The 17,432-nt window shown below is 41.0% G+C and overlaps 2 protein-coding genes across 4 annotated transcripts; one reads left to right on the top strand and one right to left on the bottom strand.

The window, feature by feature from the left end:
* The first annotated feature begins 3,336 nt into the window (after window positions 1-3,336).
* LOC103723480 (homoserine kinase) lies at window positions 3,337-7,962 on the top strand. 3 transcript variants are annotated; one of them, XM_039115394.1, is made up of 2 exons: window positions 3,337-4,540; window positions 7,403-7,962. In XM_039115394.1, exon 1 carries the CDS (start codon window positions 3,404-3,406, stop codon window positions 4,535-4,537), a length of 1,134 nt encoding a protein of 377 aa, XP_038971322.1. In that variant the 5' UTR covers window positions 3,337-3,403; the 3' UTR covers window positions 4,538-4,540; window positions 7,403-7,962. The 3 variants fall into 3 exon arrangements, with proteins under 3 accessions (XP_038971322.1, XP_008812627.1, XP_008812621.1); XM_008814405.4 differs by lacking the exon at window positions 7,403-7,962 and adding an exon at window positions 6,994-7,342; XM_008814399.4 differs by lacking the exon at window positions 7,403-7,962 and adding an exon at window positions 6,916-7,342 and having other exon boundaries at window positions 3,342-4,540.
* Window positions 7,963-9,913: 1,951 nt separating this feature from the next.
* On the bottom strand, window positions 9,914-16,769 carry LOC103723473. The gene is made up of 5 exons (XM_008814392.3): window positions 16,546-16,769; window positions 15,089-15,221; window positions 12,967-13,063; window positions 12,290-12,376; window positions 9,914-10,209 (listed from the first exon to the last, which is right to left on the bottom strand). The coding sequence occupies exons 1-5, from the start codon at window positions 16,604-16,606 to the stop codon at window positions 10,075-10,077; spliced, it is 513 nt and encodes a 170-aa protein (XP_008812614.1). The 5' UTR covers window positions 16,607-16,769; the 3' UTR covers window positions 9,914-10,074.
* Between the last annotated feature and the right edge of the window lie 663 nt (window positions 16,770-17,432).

The raw sequence follows: 17,432 nt of genomic DNA, 5'->3' as shown, positions 1-17,432 counted from the left end.
TTATAGTTTTAAAATTTTATGAATTGAGCATGTCTTTAGGGCTGTTAACGAGCCGAGCCGAGCCCGAGCCTCCGCAGGCTCGGCTCGGCTCGTTTCACCAACTTCCCGGCTCGGGCTCGGGCTCGGGCTCGGTACCGAGCCCAGGATTGGGCTCGGGCTCGGGCGGCATAGCTCGGGCTCGGGCTCGTGAAGCTCGTTTGCCCGAGCCCGAGCCCGAGCCCGAGCGGCGAGCCCGAGCCCGCCCCATCCCCAGCCCCATCCGGCCATCCCCGTCCCTGTCTCCGTCGACCGTCGGAGAGAAGAACGAGCAGCCGCCAGCCGAGCTCAGTTCCGGCGGTTCGACGGAGAAGAATGAAGGAAGGAAAGAGAAGAAGAAGAGAAGAAGGATAGAAAGAAATTAAAAAAAAGGAGAAGAATGACTCACCTTCTTCTTCTGAGACGAACGAAGGGCGGCGGAGGGAGCTCGGATCTGGAGAGCTCGCGGTCGTTAACAGCCCTAACGACCGGTGCCTTCTTCTGAGACGAACGAAGGGCGGCGGAGGGAGCTCGGATCTGGAGAGAGGGAGAGGGAGAGACGAATGAAGGCGACTCAGAAGAAAGAAATAAAAAAAGAGAAGACTGACCTCGTCAGCCGGTGCCTTCTTCTGAGACGAACGAAGGGCGGCGGAGGGAGCTCGGATCTGGAGAGCTCGCGGTCGTTAACAGCCCTAACGACCGGTGCCTTCTTCTTCTGAGACGAACGAAGGGCGGCGGAGGGAGCTCGGATCTGGAGAGCTCGCGGTCGTTAACAGCCCTAACGACCGATGCCTTCTTCTTCTGAGACGAACGAAGGGCGGCGGAGGGAGCTCGGATCTGGAGAGCTCGCGGTCGTTAACAGCCCTAACGACCGGTGCCTTCTTCTTCTGAGACGAACGAAGGGCGGCGGAGGGAGCTCGGATCTGGAGAGCTCGCGAAAGCGACGATCGCCGGTGGAGGAGTCGGCAAAGAGGGGAAAAGAGAGAGGGGAGAAACGGAACCGAGCTCGGCATCGGCGGCGGAGGGAGGCAGCGAGTCATCGGCGACGGAGGAGAAAGGCGAGAGGGGAGGGGAGGGACACCCGGAGGGGAGGAGGGGAGGGACACCCGAAAGAGGGGAGGGGAGGGCACCGGAAGCTTCTGGAGAAACCCAGAAGAAAGGAGAAGAAAAAAAGAAAAAAAAAAGAGGAGGTGGTCAGCCAGTCAGGTGGGAGGGAAGGATTAACGGATTGGGTTTGGATTAACGGGCTAAGTCCCAACCCAAACCAATCCAATTCGATTTTGGAGCTCTCTTTTGGGCTCGTTTGGGCTCGCGAGCTGCTCGGGCTCGAGCTCGGGCTCGGGCTCAGATTTAAACGGGCCTCATTTTGGGCTCGGGCTCGGGCTCGTTTGACTAACGAGCCGAGCTCGAGCCGGGCTTTTACCGAGCCGGGCTTTTACCGAGCCGAGCCCGAGCAGCTCGGCCCGTTTGACAGCCCTACATGTCTTGCTGCAATCCGTATGATTTTTTCGATCTAAATCAAGCAAGTTTTACATGAAGATTTTGTTTCTATTTGATGCTAGTGAGAGAGTTTAAGTTTTCTCCAATGCGGCTTTCTCATTTTTATACTGGATCAATCTCTCGATATATCCGAGAAAAAAGGAAGGTGGGAAAGAGGAATCGACGGAAAATTCAAAAAAGAGCAGCGAAGGAACGTGACGAGCAAATTCTCATCTCGAGATGTTTGAAGGTGCAAAATTAATAGGTGTCGGAGCTGCTAAATTGCTTCAGTTGGAGCTACCGTCGGTATTGGAAACATTCTCAATTTTTCGATTCATTGCGCTATAATATGTCACAGGTTCAAAACATAAACATAATCTATTTGTATATAAGAGTGGGGTTGTAGACCCATGATTAGCTAAATGTAAATCTATTTTAGAGCATTGACCGGCACTTATTGGGAGATTTTATTTTATTTGTTATTTTTTTATGACAAAAGGGACGGTAAACTTCACCCATCTCATGAAATAAATGAAGTTTGGAAAAGCAACACATTATTGATACAGAAACATTTAAATAAAAGGTTAAGAGGGAATGTTTAGCAAAAAAGATTAAGGGAAAGGAAGAGGTTTGCTGAAGGAGGAAGCTCTTTTAGAAGAGATAAAAGACTGCCATGAGAAAAGAAATAGCACTACTTCTCTATAATCTGCAATGTCTTTAATTTTTTTTACTTGTGAAAAATATATTATTTTTTTTTTTGGGAAAAAAAAGTCTAAACAGGATTATCTTTTTTTGAGTAGGGCGGCAGTCAAGGATTAATAAGCCGATATTGGCGGGCTCCGCCCACCAACTTCGGGTCTCCGGCCGCTGGATGGGTGTGAGTCGCACTACTTCAAGCAAAACATGGCTAATTTATGGTTGGGATTTGTTTCCACGGTGCAATACAACCAAGAAAGTTCTTTGGCCTTAAACTCTTCGTAGCCACAGCACTTCTTTATGCATTCGGACTACTGTAGCAACATCCGATTTATTAATTTCACTTAAATATATTTTTTTATTAATAATTTTTAAATATTTAATAGCTAAATATATAAAGTTATATATATAAAAGAATCTCAGCTGTTGGATCTTGATCTAACATCGATGATATTTATTTTCTACTAAACGTGTGATGGTTGGTGGAGGCTGCCAGAATTTTGATACCTCAGCTCTCGAAGTAGAATTGAAGGCGGTATGGATCGGCCTAGATTATACTTGGCGAGTGCTGTAAGCTAGCTCAGTCTCACTTGTGAGTGACTCGTCTACTGTGATTGGATAAATTCAAGACGGCACCGGTAGTAGTAGCGGAGGTTATTTTTTGCTTCGAACCCTGTAGGTTTGGGGAGAGAAGTTGCTTGTGGTTTTATCTGATGCATCCGTGCTGTGACATTATAAAACATCATTTTTTTTTTTTGGTAAATAAAAGGAGGGGAGGGGGAGGGACCAGCCCACCCGCGTAGCAACCCCATTACTGAGCCCCCCTTCCACTAGGGAATGTTCGATACAGGTCGCAGGTTTCGCGTGCCTTCCCCGACCCGTGGGCTCACCCCACTGGGTTCACCGCCTCACGTGTGGGTACGTCACCCCAGTGCCACCTTGGTACAAGTGGAAGGAAAGCATAACCGCCAACAAGCCAGCCGGGCGTGGGGCATCCGGTCCCCTAATTTAATCGACGCCCGTGCGTTTCGAACCCGGACAACTTGGGCAGAATTATCGCCCCCTTACCACTAGGCTACTACCTTGGTGGCATAAAACATCATTTTCAACAAAAACAAAAAAAAAAAACAAAAACAAAAAAAGAGCCCGTTATATATATTGAATAAATAACCTTCCATCAACCTCTCCCTTCTCCTCGTCCGGTTACGAGAGAATGGCGGCGGCGACGTGCAAGACCTCCCCGATCCCGACAAATCTCAACCATCCGCACCGCCCAAAACCCCACATCCCGCGCTTCCAAACCGTCCGATGCGCCTCCCGCCAGACTCCTAAAACCTCCTCCAAAACCCTAGCCCACGGCGACCCCTCCCCGGCCTTCCGCTCCGTCACTGCCTTCGCCCCCGCTACCGTCGCCAACCTCGGCCCCGGCTTCGACTTCCTCGGCTGCGCCGTCGACGGCGTCGGCGACACCGTCACCGTTGCCGTCGACCCCGCCGTCCCCGCCGGAACCCTCTCCATCTCCTCCATCTCCGGTACCGCCACTTCCGCCGCCAAGCTCAGCCGTGACCCCCTCTGGAATTGCGCCGGCATCGCCGGCATCGCCGCCATGCGGGCCCTCGGCGTCCGCTCCATCGGGCTCTCCCTCCACCTCGAGAAGGGCCTCCCCCTCGGCAGCGGCCTCGGCTCGAGCGCCGCCAGCGCCGCCGCAGCGGCCGTCGCCGTCAACGGCCTCTTCGGCGGCCGCCTCTCGCTCGGCGAGCTCGTCCGCGCCGGGCTCGAGTCGGAGAAGAAGGTCAGCGGGTACCACGCCGACAACATCGCCCCCTCGATCATGGGCGGCTTCGTTCTGATCCGGAGCTACGATCCCCTCGAACTCCTCCGGTTGGAGTTCCCCGCCGGTCAAGATCTCTACTTTGTGCTCGTGAGCCCGGAATTCGAGGCGCCGACGAAGAAGATGAGAGCGGCGCTGCCGCCGGAAGTCAAGATGAAGGACCATGTCCAGAATTCCAGCCAGGCGGCAGCGCTGGTCGCGGCGGTGGTGCAGGGGGATGTCAGAGTTTTGGGCTCGGCGATGTCGTCGGATGGGATCGTGGAGCCGAGGAGGGCACCGCTGATACCAGGGATGGCTGGGGTGAAGAAGGCGGCGATTCAGGCTGGTGCATTCGGGTGCACGATAAGTGGTGCGGGTCCAACGGCGGTGGCGGTGATTGATGGCGAGGACAAGGGGAAGGAGATTGGGGATCGGATGGTGGAGGCATTCTTGAGTGAGGGGAAATTGAAGGCAAGTGCAACGGTGGCGAGACTGGATAGATTTGGAGCTAGGGTTATCAACAGCAATGCTGATTAAAACGTTAGTTCATTACTTTAAATTTCCATATCATCTTTTTGCTGGTACTTGAGTATCCGAATATTAGCATTTGAATTAGATTAAACTATACACTGGTTAATGAGTTTATTAGCTATATGAAGAATGAAGCTTAAGGTTGTCATCTATGATCAGATGTTTGTTTTTCACATTACAATATAATAGCTATATCTTCTTATGGTTGAGCAGCTGAAAAACTACATGGAAAATGGACTGCATATTTTGATATGGATTTTGTTTCATGCATTTTAGAGTATGTAATTTTTGTCATTCATGTTAAGAGGCTATTATAGTTGCTTACTGTATTGAAGATGGATTGATCCAAAACTAATCTAATATGAACCATCTCAAATGTATATTCACTGACAAAAGGAAAGCTTTTGAAAGAAAATGTTAGCTCATTTGATTTTCACATGGATGCTAACATTGATAACATTGATATTGATGCGACACAAGATTGAGGGATACTATTTGGCCTTCTTAATGATTCAGGACACTTCCAGGCACTTGTGTCCTATACAGATGCCTTTTTGGAAAATATGTCTAGGATGCTTGTCTGTGAAGGTCATGCATGTATGTTATTTTTTTTTTGGAAAATATGTGTAGAAAGAAATTAATGCAGCTTTTAGAGCAAACAAACTAATGCAATCACCACTTATCAGCTCGCTCAGATTAGCAGATGAGTACTTCAGCATAATGAAAAATTCAGCTGAAAAACATGCTAGGATGGGCTTCATCATAAGAAACCATGAAGGGAATGTTATATATACTGCTTCAAGAAAGAGTCATACAGTTTCCATTCCCCTTGCTGAACTCCAAGCTGCATGGAATGGCCTAACTTCAGCAATTTATCAGTTTGGATTTAAATCACTTCGGCTTGAAGGTGATTCAGCTGCAGTTATCCAATGGGTTTCTAATGTTCAACGCAGCAGTCCTCTGCATTCTATTTTTCAGCGACATTATCCTCTCCTCTCAGATATCAAGGCCTGCATTTCTTCTCTGAATTTCTTTACGGCCTCCCATGTCTTTCTAGAAGCCAATCAGCCAGCTGATAGATTAGCTCATTTCCATGACAATGCTGACTTCTCATCCAACTCCAGCTTGCCTCTTGAAATAAGATCTCTTGTTCTGGCTGATAGAGTAGGAATTCAGTTTACTCATTTCTAGTTGTGTTTTTTTTGTTTTTTGCTTCTTTGGGTTTCACCATCTAATGTACCAAAAAAGAAAAGACAAAGAAGAAGAATGTGCCTTATAAGTATTCGCAGAATGCTAGTTTTGGTTACAAACACTCAAATGTCTGATAGTGATATGTCAAACCTGTAGAGATATTTGAGCAACTGCCTCTGCTCATGAAAGAGCAGTGGTACAACAAAGGCACTCATGAGAGCCATAGATTGTGATGGTTCTAGCATGAGCTCAATTCTCACCTGTTGCCCTCATCTAGTTCTTAACACGAATACAAACTTATTTTTCTTTTAATAATTAAGATTACGAAGCTTTCTCAGAAATAGCTATCCATTTCTCCATCCTTGTCTCCTACTCAACTAAATTATAGCAGATGAAAACCTTTGTGCTTACTACTTGAGATAAAAACAAACCAAGTTCCAAGAGTTGACTTTTTTTTTTGTTTGTCTGTTTGTGGGTTTGTGGGCTTTGTATCTATGTGCGGAAGGTGGGGATCAATATTGACTAGAAGAGAGAGAGAGAGAGAGAGGAAGAGGGTGTGGTAGCTGCTTGGGGTGAAATATGTTATAAAAGCTATAAAATATTATTTATCATATATATAATCTATAATAATATTATTATGATCCACCATTCTGGTTGGTTCGATATTGAACCAAATCAATCCAAACCCAACCTTGGTCTATTTATTCTCAGTAACTAGATACAGTTTGTTGTTAGGTTGTTGGGCCCTAAGGTATATATCATGTCCAACTGGTCAGGTCCAATTTGGATCCAACACAGGATTGGATCATCATCTGCCGTTGCTGCTTACCTCTGGCAACTCTTTTAAATGATTCATGAACTATAATGGATATTTCATTGGTTACTTTGACTTCTTTATGAGTACAATTGAACCTTATTTTTTTTTATGAAGAAAATCTATATGTTTAATCCTTTCATGTTGATATTGTGAATTTGAGTCTCTTGATTTCATGCACAACTGCTGATGTCACCCCATGCTCAACCAGTCCCATACTTTTGATCAAAGTAGTATTCTTAATGAGTAAAAAAAGATCACCAAATGACCCAAATTCTTTTTGTTGGTGTTGATGTTCTTTATATTGGTAACAATGTGGGTAATATGCAAACTATGGTTTCTAACAGTATGTTAACTATTTTTGGTATCTGAGCTGCAGATCTCATTTATAACTAGATTGGAATTCTCCTGCTGCATTGCATTGATTTGTCCTCTTGATTGTATTCACAACAATCAGTTCAGGGCCTAATGCATGCTCGGGCAATGCTTTTTCACTCATATGATGCGCCTGCAGTTCCTCATTATGCGGTTCCCTCATTTCTCCTGCATGGCCTTGCCCTAGGAGGAGAAATTTTGCAAGATCTGTTGTGAGGACTTCAGTAATTGAACTTTGGTGCATCCTTCCACAATAATTTTTTGAGTTCATTCAAAATGTAACCCAAAGTCCTGCTCAGGATGAATTTGTATCTGTTTCTAAGTCAAAAACTTTGTGATTTGCTGGATTGTGTGATCTGCCCAATTTGATCTGTCAGCAGGGACATTGTAGTTTTCTTTCTGGAATTTACTAGTGGTTTTGGATGTTCCAAGAGAACAGCGATCCTTTTGGACCTGCAGCATGATGTTGATGTCCAGACTTTCTTTTCCAGGCTGTTGGCGACCTTCTTTTTCCTAAACTGATCCCTATCGAGTCCTTGATGCCAGAAAGCAGAGGTTCAGTGTAAAGGAAAAGTTTGTCTCACAAAGGAGCTCCTCAGAACCGTTTCCAGTCTTGCAGCTGTGGTTTTATACTTCGCTTCTTAATCTGGATTCTTGTCTGTAGAGACACCCGTGAGGCAACTTGCACCTTCAGTTCTAGCAGCTCATGCTTAACAGTTTTGAACTGCCATCAACAGTCCTGCCATTTTTTTGACGCGAGTTAATTAGGCTTCTTCGGACTGCTTATAATGATATCCTTGCCCTGGAAATCTGATGGTGGGAGGCTATGTGAATTTACATTCAACAGGGGATTGGATGCATTGTTTCAGACTTGTGAAAATCATGAGATTGCTTTGTCATCTTTTCGGTCTATTAGTATTGAAAATATCTAGCAATTGGCTTAACATCAGATCTGTAGGGGTTATGGATGGTTGATAAGAATGTATTTCTAGAAGAAATGAGGTGATAGTTTTTAGAAGAAATGAGGTCATAGACAGCAATCAAGCATCTCATGGATACAACAAATCTGCTGTATTATAATGGGAACTGTCAGGGATTCAACTCCGTCCCCAGGTTCGACTCCATTTATTCCATCTTGGGCTTCACCTCGCCAAAGCTTTTACCTTGGCTGATACTGCACAAGTTGCTACTCAATGCCTCTCTATTCACCTTTTTCGGAGGTTTAGGGTTCAAATCGGACGGTATGAAACACACTGCACTATATCGATTCGGTATTGATATTTATCGGTACGTCAAAAAAATTTGGTACCATATCATCAGGGTGCTAATATGGCATCATTACAGAATTCAGTACCGAGATAGCGATTATTACAAGTAGAGACTGTTTGACGGATTAAAGGGGATGGCATTTGTAATCGACCAAGACCTTTAATCTCACTGGCAAGCAAAACTAACCCGCTTCACGGCTGTTTGATGTAAATTTTTGATCGGACACAAGCAAGACAAGAAGATGAAACGGGTTGCTTATGCTCGAAGTGTCTTAAAATATATTACTAACCCATAAATAAAATCATTCTAACGGAAATGCGAGAAGTAGAAATTCTGATCACCTTGGCTTGGACTTCTTAACGCTTGACAAAATGATCTAATTACATGGACGCATGAAGGCTGTGGAGGTTGTCGTTTCACTTGCTAACTAATTGTTATTGAGAGCCTTCCCAACCATGTGGGAATATCTCCCTGCCTTCATTTGCACCATATTCAGATTTTGGACTAGTCATCTGCCCGGTGCATGAATTATCCCGGTCTACTTGGCACTCAGCAAACGTAACAGAAGGCCAGAAATATGGTCCTGCCACCCTATTGACACCTATTTATCTCTATCTATAAATAGATAACACCACAAAACTCGTATCGATGTCACAAAAATGATTTTTGGCAGATGCAAAAGTGGGATATCCCCATCACAAGTTCACGACTTCCTGCAAAATAAGAACTTTTCACACACCATTTCACGCCGCCTGTTTACCCCTCCCCCTTTTTTTTTCTTTTTTTTTAATTTTTTTTCATGAATACCTTTCTAGAAATTCAAATTTACATAAATACTTTATTAAAAATTATATTTATTTATGTACCCTCATAAAATACTATTTTTGCACAAATACTTTTAATACAACGATTATTCTAACACTATTAATAAAACCCATATTTATTTTAATTAAAAATAAAATAAAATTTTAAAATTATTTTATTGTCTTTAATTGCGATCGCTTTAAAAATATTTTTGCACATCTATTCATTAAAAGCATTTTAGTCATTTTAATATGAAATCGTTAATTTTTAACGGCGTTAGATGGCGTGGTTGAATCTTACAAGGATATACATGCAAATATCAATTTTAATGAAATATTCATGCAAAATTGAATATTTAGAAAAATATTTGTGCAAAAAAAAAGTTTTTTTTTTTTTTACTCCTCTTTTTTTTCATCCAAGGAGAGTCTGGCAGGATTGCTCCACCTCAACCGACCAGATTAAACAGAGGCCTGCAGTCCAAAGCAGGCCAACAAAACAATAATACAATGCTAGAAAGCACCGACCATAAATGCATTAGTAGGTTCTCAATATCTAATTTCTGCATATATGCTCGTGGACAACATAAATTAAATTTAAGGTAATGTCGCATTTGTACTGCTAAAGTTGACGTCGACGCAGACTAAGTTTGCTTGGTTGAAAGAGTAAAGATCCATGTTGCGAACAAAGTTGGGACACAGCACTTGAAATGGTCTAAAATTTCCAATGGATAAAAGTAGGAAACAGTGAAATTGGTCGGGGGCTAGCTAGAATTAGAAAAAACTGCCACTCTATTTGGCTTGACAACTCTCCTTGATTTTGATGACACTGTGGCAATTGCAACTGGCAAAATGCCACATCAGCTCCTAAAATTTGTTCTCCGCCTGATACATCCACACTGTGACTTGCATGCAATCAAAGAAAATAAGTTCTAGATGGTCAAGCAGCTTCATGAACAATTTTGCTGTTAAAAAACTGCTGAATTGAAGTACTATAGATCCAAATTTTACCAAGTCAAAAACATCGAAAGTAAAGGCACAATATCCACAAATACAGCTTGTTCCATGCGCACTAACATGTTACCAGGTTGACTTTAAATTGCAGCTTCGACTTCATCTGATGCCACAGCTACCCCATTTGGACCATCATCTGCTCGGAGCTGAGAAGAAACATCATCTATAGCTGAGTTCAGCTGCTCAATCTTCTGTGCCAGGATCTTTCGAGTCCTCTGCAGTCACCAATCAGATTGCCATTGTTTACGCAGCTCATAGGTAAGAATCAAAATGAAGAAAAAAATATCAGAATAAATAAAACCTGGCACATTATGTCAGACTCCATATGAAAAATGAAAATAAAACAATTCGGTACGGCAGCACGATGACTAATATTCTAGATATGATTAGGTATGATTGCTAAAATCCTTTTCAGTACCATTAGCATGATAAATTGGATGTGCTATGCAATATGGAGAGAAATCTGATACCCTTATTCATAGCAGCAATCACCGAGAGCACCAGCAATCCAGCCTCCAGACACATTTGGAACCATAGAAAAGAACTAATAAATGTGCCAAAAAGGTGGACCTGCCTGAGAAGTGCAAAAATTCAAATATAGCAAGAGACCAGTGGGACATGTAGGCCAATTTAGTCCCCGTCGACGTGCTACTGTAATGTGGCAGCTTAAAACATGGAGAGAACTAAGATGTTGTGAACACCTAAATACATCCAATCCTTTAGTAATCCACCTCGGACGAGGTAACCATTAAGGCAAAGAAGTTCCTCATGAAAATCAGCAAACATATGCCTCCACACATATATGTCAGCTTCCCAAACATGGTATTCCAACCAATATATGTTGCTATGTTCCTATATACCCTCAGTGTTAGCTTTATTACATGGACAAATCAATAATCTCCTGGGGCAATGACAGGAGCCACTTGCTAAGAGACAAATGAACTGATTATAGTGCCTGCGAAAAGTCGCAGGTTTTACTTCCTTGTGCATGTGAAACAAATCAACCACTAATTTCCAGGATGAAGTCCCATGACGTACAATATTTTGAACCACTTCAGCTTAATGAAATTACATAAGAGGAATGGCCAAGATATAAGGTTTAAGAATTAGTCAGATCAAGCAATATATATGGAAAGACTGGAGGACGCTTCAGCAGAAACTTACAGCTGACCAAGAGCCCAAAATAAAAGAAAATATATGATGCCTGAAACCAAATCTTCAAAGAACAGTGGGATGTCTTCACATTAGCTAGAGATGAATGGAGTCACACAACAGTGAAACTCAATTTAAAAAAAAAAAATACTTTTATGAAGGCATTAGCGAACCACACCATAAGTGCAAATATGAGTTAAAAAGAGAATGACTAAAAACATCATGTGAAAAAAGTAGAATAGTACACATTTGAAGATAAGGATGGGCACTACCAACAAGGACAAATTGTCAAATTACCCAGGATAAGCAGTGTAGGGGTCCGGATGGTTTGAAGCCAATAACAATGAAAGTGTTGATAGTGGGGAAGAGACCATGCTTGTGAGAGTTTTAAACAGAGAAAGTGCATTAGGAAAGTTGTAATGTACGTGAGTAAGTTCCTTATGGACTTAATTGGGTATCTATAAAGATAAAAGCCCATCATCTGTCAGTTAGGCAATGGTTGCAGAGACAATATACGCATAGAATGTCCAATCATAAATTTAATGTGGAATCAATTATGAAAGCACCAGTTTTTGAAGGATTCTATTCAAGAGACAAAAAAAAAGAACAAAATGGCAAGAAGAATTTGATTCATGGTCTAAAATCTTTAAAAAGGCCATCGATAACGGTCCCCTTTGAAACAGCTATAGGAAGAAATTATATTAGAGAACTGTGGAAACACATGTCATAACAATTGCCCGATGCAAAGGGCAGAATCGCCAGACACAATGATGAAAATGCGTAATTGCATAGGAAAATATAATTTGTCCCGTTACACTCAACACAATTGTCATTGATATAGAAATGACTGTTCCCAACATAGTCAACATATATTGTTGTAAATGGAACGTATGATGAAATTTGGATGATAGGACCAAATCGAATAGTTTCCACATTCACCCTTGTGGCATTTGTGATACATGCTGGCAGGTTTCTATAAAAATATGTAAATAAACGACCAACTGATTCCCAAACTCCTCAAAAATAGTATGATAACATGCTCAATACGGCACTGTGTAAATGAAACATAATATACAAAGACTATACTATCTGTAAAGGGGATCTCTGAACTTAGAGAGAACTATGCAAAAGAATAAGATTTACCTCCAAAGCCTTTTCCTCATCATATATGAATTTTGGCAACTTCCTCATCAGATCTCTTCTATCAGCCCCAGCCAATATTTTGCTGATCTGAAAAGTTTGTGATCCATCAGAAACTTGTGGAAGTTAATAGCCACATAACCATTAACTGAAGACTGATCTTTAAGCATGCAGATGCCCATCAGTAACTGCTAACATGCTGCCAAACTTCTAATTGGACATTAGATTGCAATATACGCATAGATGTGCACATATTACATGTAAAGCATAGCTGATTTGATCAGCACCAAAAAGTTAATCTCAAAAATATAAATGCAAAACCCAACCCCACTTCTCCCACTCTCTCTCTCTGTCTGTGTGTGTCTGTGTGAGAGAGAGCACAAAACTTATAACTTTTTAAGCCTTAACACAGGATATCATCTTTAATGTTCAGATAACGCTTAACTCAACAAAAAAATGCAATAATGATGCAAAACAAACAGATAAGAATTGTCTAACATGCCCATACAATTTCTACTAGATAGAAGTCAAATAATTGGTATATCTTGCAGCATGCAGTATAGTTAGAAATTGCGATGAGTGGACTCAACACAGCCTCCTAAGAATGCTCAAATGAAAATATAGCATACGGAAAGGTATAAAAAGAGATATATGGTATGCTGAAGATATTACTTCAGTACCTGAGGAGCATAGACACAACCAAGAGCTCCAACTATAATTCCACCCAAAACAAATCCCCCAATGAAGATACTAGCACTGCTTGGCCTTCCACCACCACTATTTCAAATGCACAAAGACAAGAATTCAAACTAATATCAGTATATCATATGTTTCCAACATCCTAATAGTGAAACTGCAACCACTGACAAGAACACGAAAGTAAAACGCATTCTATGACAAGGATATCAGAGCAGTATGGAACAAGAGAAGATTGTATAAATTTCATTTGATAAAAAAGTCTCATCAATAGAAAATATTAGAAAATTTGAATTTGTATTGCTAACTATATTCAACATAATAGACATGTGCTGTAAGAGAAATCTCAAAATAGGAAGTGAAGTTTCAAAATAGATATGAGCACATGCATGTACTGTAAGAGAAATCTCAAAAGAGGAAGTGAAGCTTCAAAATATAGATTATTCATCAGCGGCCTATTAGATTGTCTATTATGTTTTTTGCTTGGTATCTCTTTCCTTGACATGTTTAGTCTACCAAAATTTCCTGACTTCCTTGCATTTGCCAGCATTTCAGTGTCACAATTGCTGAATTGATCTAGAATTCCAGCTCTGCTACTAAGATTACAGCTATCCAGCAGTGCATCTTATTATTTCTCAGCTTACACTTTCCGCAATTGTGGTTATTGACACAGGCATCAGGATCCAGTATTCTTCATAAAAGCTTACTCAAGCTATCAGCTGGTAACAAAGTTAAATAAAAGGATTCTTCATGTGGAACTTCCAAATTAACCTTCCCTCCTTCGACAACCATGCATATAATAGATATCAAAATACTTAAAGTACAAAAAGTTGTCTTCCCAATCAAAGGTTGTTAGTCTATTGAAGAGTCTTACTGGCAGATCTTTTAGCAGCTTTCTGAACAATTGATTTGGCATTACCTCTATACTTTCAATACTATCAGGGTAAGAATTGTCAGTTTCACAAAAACATGCATGGTCCGGAATTTTCTAACTTTAGGCCAGCCATCTGCTGCTAGATCAGACAATTGAACAAGTTAAGAAAGCTGCTAGATGACATATTCATCATTCAGTGGCATCTAGAAGGATGAACTGCCATGTATTCTTTCAGTAGAAAACTTTAAATTATGTAATAGATGGCCATTAGCAAGCTATTTTCAGCGACAGGCATTGCTTTCTTATGTAGGAGTGGTGGGAAAGGACAATGCACATTCACATAGAAGCACCAAAATTTTCTGATTCCATTTGATAATTATTTCCTAGCTCTGTTCCTCCCCTGTTGTTGTTCCTTATCCCAACAGCACCTATCCATTGAGCATTGCTCCTAACTGCGGTGGACCTGCCTACAAGATTTGGTTTACTGATATCACCGGCTCTCTTTTTCATTGGACTCGGCAGCCACTCCTATCCCATATTGTCACCATGCTTCCCCATACTCGGGCTGCTTGACAATTAGTAGCAGCACTCTTAAGCAAACCAATCCCATCGCATCCCACTCGCCTCTCTCATTGATAGTGTCATCAACGACTTCCCCCACCAAATCCTTTTCCAGGATGACATGGTAGATGTGGCTAGAAATCCAGTAGATAAATCCTCTAAATTTGTTGACAATATAGAAAAGAATACGTGCCATTAGCACTTTATTCAACATCGGAATTAAAATCAAACTAGGCACATGAACAAATACATGCTGTGATATTATGCTTCATGTGGTAATACAATGCTTCACGCTTCATACATAAATTTGGCTTAGATTGCATTCAATCACATTGCAGCAATTGCATACATCATGGAGACTTAAAGACCACGACTACTTCGGAAACTTTGATTGGGTGCAACTTCTTGAAGGGGGTCTCTATATGTTCGTTAGTCTTGCAGCACTTACAAGCATCAGACACACGCAAAAGAATAGATTAGCATAATCATAATAGAACCTCCTCTCTTCCATCAAGGACCACGAAGAAAATATTACATCGTGCAAAGAGTGCCTTATATACCACATATAAACTGCATTCAAAGGTTTCGAGTGATAGAGTATTCTTTAGAGAGCATGCAAAATAATAACTACTACAAAAAAATAGCATCCTTCATTCTAGTGATTCAAGTACCTGTAGGCTGCTTGAACAGTAACTCGGCTCTTATAAGTTGCAATTTTTGCTTTCCTCCGGCAAATGGTGCTCCGGGACAAGTTCATAGGCCTGCAACTTACAAGAGATTGCTCTGATGGCTTCAAGGAACAACCTTAAAACAGTAGAAAATGCCAAGAATTAGCATGGCATTATTTCAAACACTTCTTTCATGAAGTGCTAATTTTGAATAAATATGTTCTTTAATTCCTGTCCTCAAACATGTCACAAATGTAATTCAGAAACAAAATCTCACCTAAAGGGAAAGGCTACATTTTGTTCTGTTAGATTATTTGAATGTAACTTATACATGCAGAAATTAGATTGGAAAATAAGGATAAGGCCTGCTATATATAGTGCTTATCAACATTAGTTAAGTATACCTTTCTCAAAAAACATTATTTAAGTATAAGGTTGTATTCTTTGACGGATCTTCTACTATATAATTTTGTATATGGAGTTACTCATGCTATGATTCATTCACAATGAATGTGAAGCTATGCAAGTGTCATTGACAAGGTCATAATCATACAATCTCAATACTATGATATCTAACAATTTACTTGGCCAATCAAATCATCTAATTTGGTTCATTCTAATACCTTTACTCATATCAGAAATTACTTAGACTATGTCTGATTTATTCACAATGAGTGCCAGTCTATTTATGTATCATTGATCAGATGGTTTTTTTATATTTTTGTAATCATTTAATTCACTGCTATGATTTCCATCCAAGAGACTTGACCCAACAAAAACCTTTCAACTTGATAATAGATGTGAAATCCAGTAATGGATAAGACACTCGTGTGTAGAAATTCATGACACCTTCCTTTCTGCTCCTTAGCAAATACCAATTGTATTCCCACAAACACAAGCAAAATTTTGTTGCTAAGGCCTGAGAATAAGCTTCTTGAAACTTCTTGCACAATACTCCCACTTCGGTTCTTGAAACCTAAAAATCTCTGCACTGCGTAACGTCACTTTAAAATAAAATAAAACTAACAGGAATATAAGCTAACTTCTGGTTTCTAAAGAATCTTGAATTCATTGCCACAGAACGAGGAGACTAGGGCAGACGCTTCATCCATCCACTTCCTCCATATGTTGCATAAATTGCAACAAATCCAGAAAGAAATCAATCCAGAAAATAAAACCCAATTCATTCAATAAATCTAAAATCAACCGGTCACCAATAGGTTCGAATAAATCCCAATCAAAACTACGGATCCAACTATCAACTACAGCTGAAAAAGAAAAAAAAATACCAAAACTGACTAAATCTAAATGGAAATTCCTTCCATGAATATATAACAAAACCTAGAAAGAAGCTTCAATCCGAATCAGTTCGTCCGCAAAGCAAGAATTTGGGAAACTAAAGCAAGTTGGAGGATTAAATGAGAGATCCAACGGTAGCGATTGGGGGAGAAGCGAAGCACCGGAGAAAGCCGGGGGGCGGAGATCTCGGATGGAGACGAACGTATTCGCGATGACCGCCATGGGGATTCCTCCTTTCGATCACTCTTTCTTGGAAAATTTTAGAAGAGGCGAAAGAATTAGGGGAAGATGAGATAAGTGGAAGCAGCCGTTCGATCCCTCCTCTCTCTCTCTCTCTCTCTCTCTCTCCCCCTCCCTCTCTCTGTTTCTTTGTAGGAATCGAGCGAAAGGCGCCTATTCGATCACATCGATGCGGAGAAATCGAAGGAAAATAATAATTAGAAATATAAATGAATAAAACAAAATGGGGTCTAGATCTGGAGCTCTGCATTGCTACGTGGCAGCCGACAGTCCGCTCTATGGCTAGATATGGCTCCGGTTAGGCTCGAGGCTGTTCTACCGAGCTCGGACCAGCATCCAAATAGCCATAGATTGAACTGAGCTTATGAGGTTGAGACTGGATTACGTTTAAGCTTACTGTAAATGTTTGTGATTACAATGGAAGTATTGATGGCTATAATCCTTCCATTTTTACTGTAAATGCATTACGCTGTTCTTGTTTTCTTATTTTAAACAAGACTTAAGCTCTCTAATATATATATATATATATATATATATATAGAGAGAGAGAGAGAGAGAGAGAGAGAGAGAGAGAGAGAGAGTATTGTAGGCTCATGAGTATCTTGCATTGCAACAATAAATATATAATGGAGGATAAGAAAGAAATATATAAATTATTTTGAAGATTTACTTTAAATAATTAGAATTATGAAATCACCAACCCCTATTAAATATTTTTCTTTTTCTTTTAACGAACAGCATCCATTATACATGCCTAGTGCTAGTGCTTAATAATTTGGCAAGATATTATACAAGTCGGGAGTTATTA

The sequence above is a fragment of the Phoenix dactylifera genome, chromosome 18 (assembly GCF_009389715.1).
Source record: "Phoenix dactylifera cultivar Barhee BC4 chromosome 18, palm_55x_up_171113_PBpolish2nd_filt_p, whole genome shotgun sequence".
NCBI classification, from domain to species: Eukaryota; Viridiplantae; Streptophyta; class Magnoliopsida; order Arecales; family Arecaceae; genus Phoenix; species Phoenix dactylifera.
Note: the sequence above shows the minus strand (reverse complement) of the source record. Positions and strands in the feature narration are given on the sequence as shown.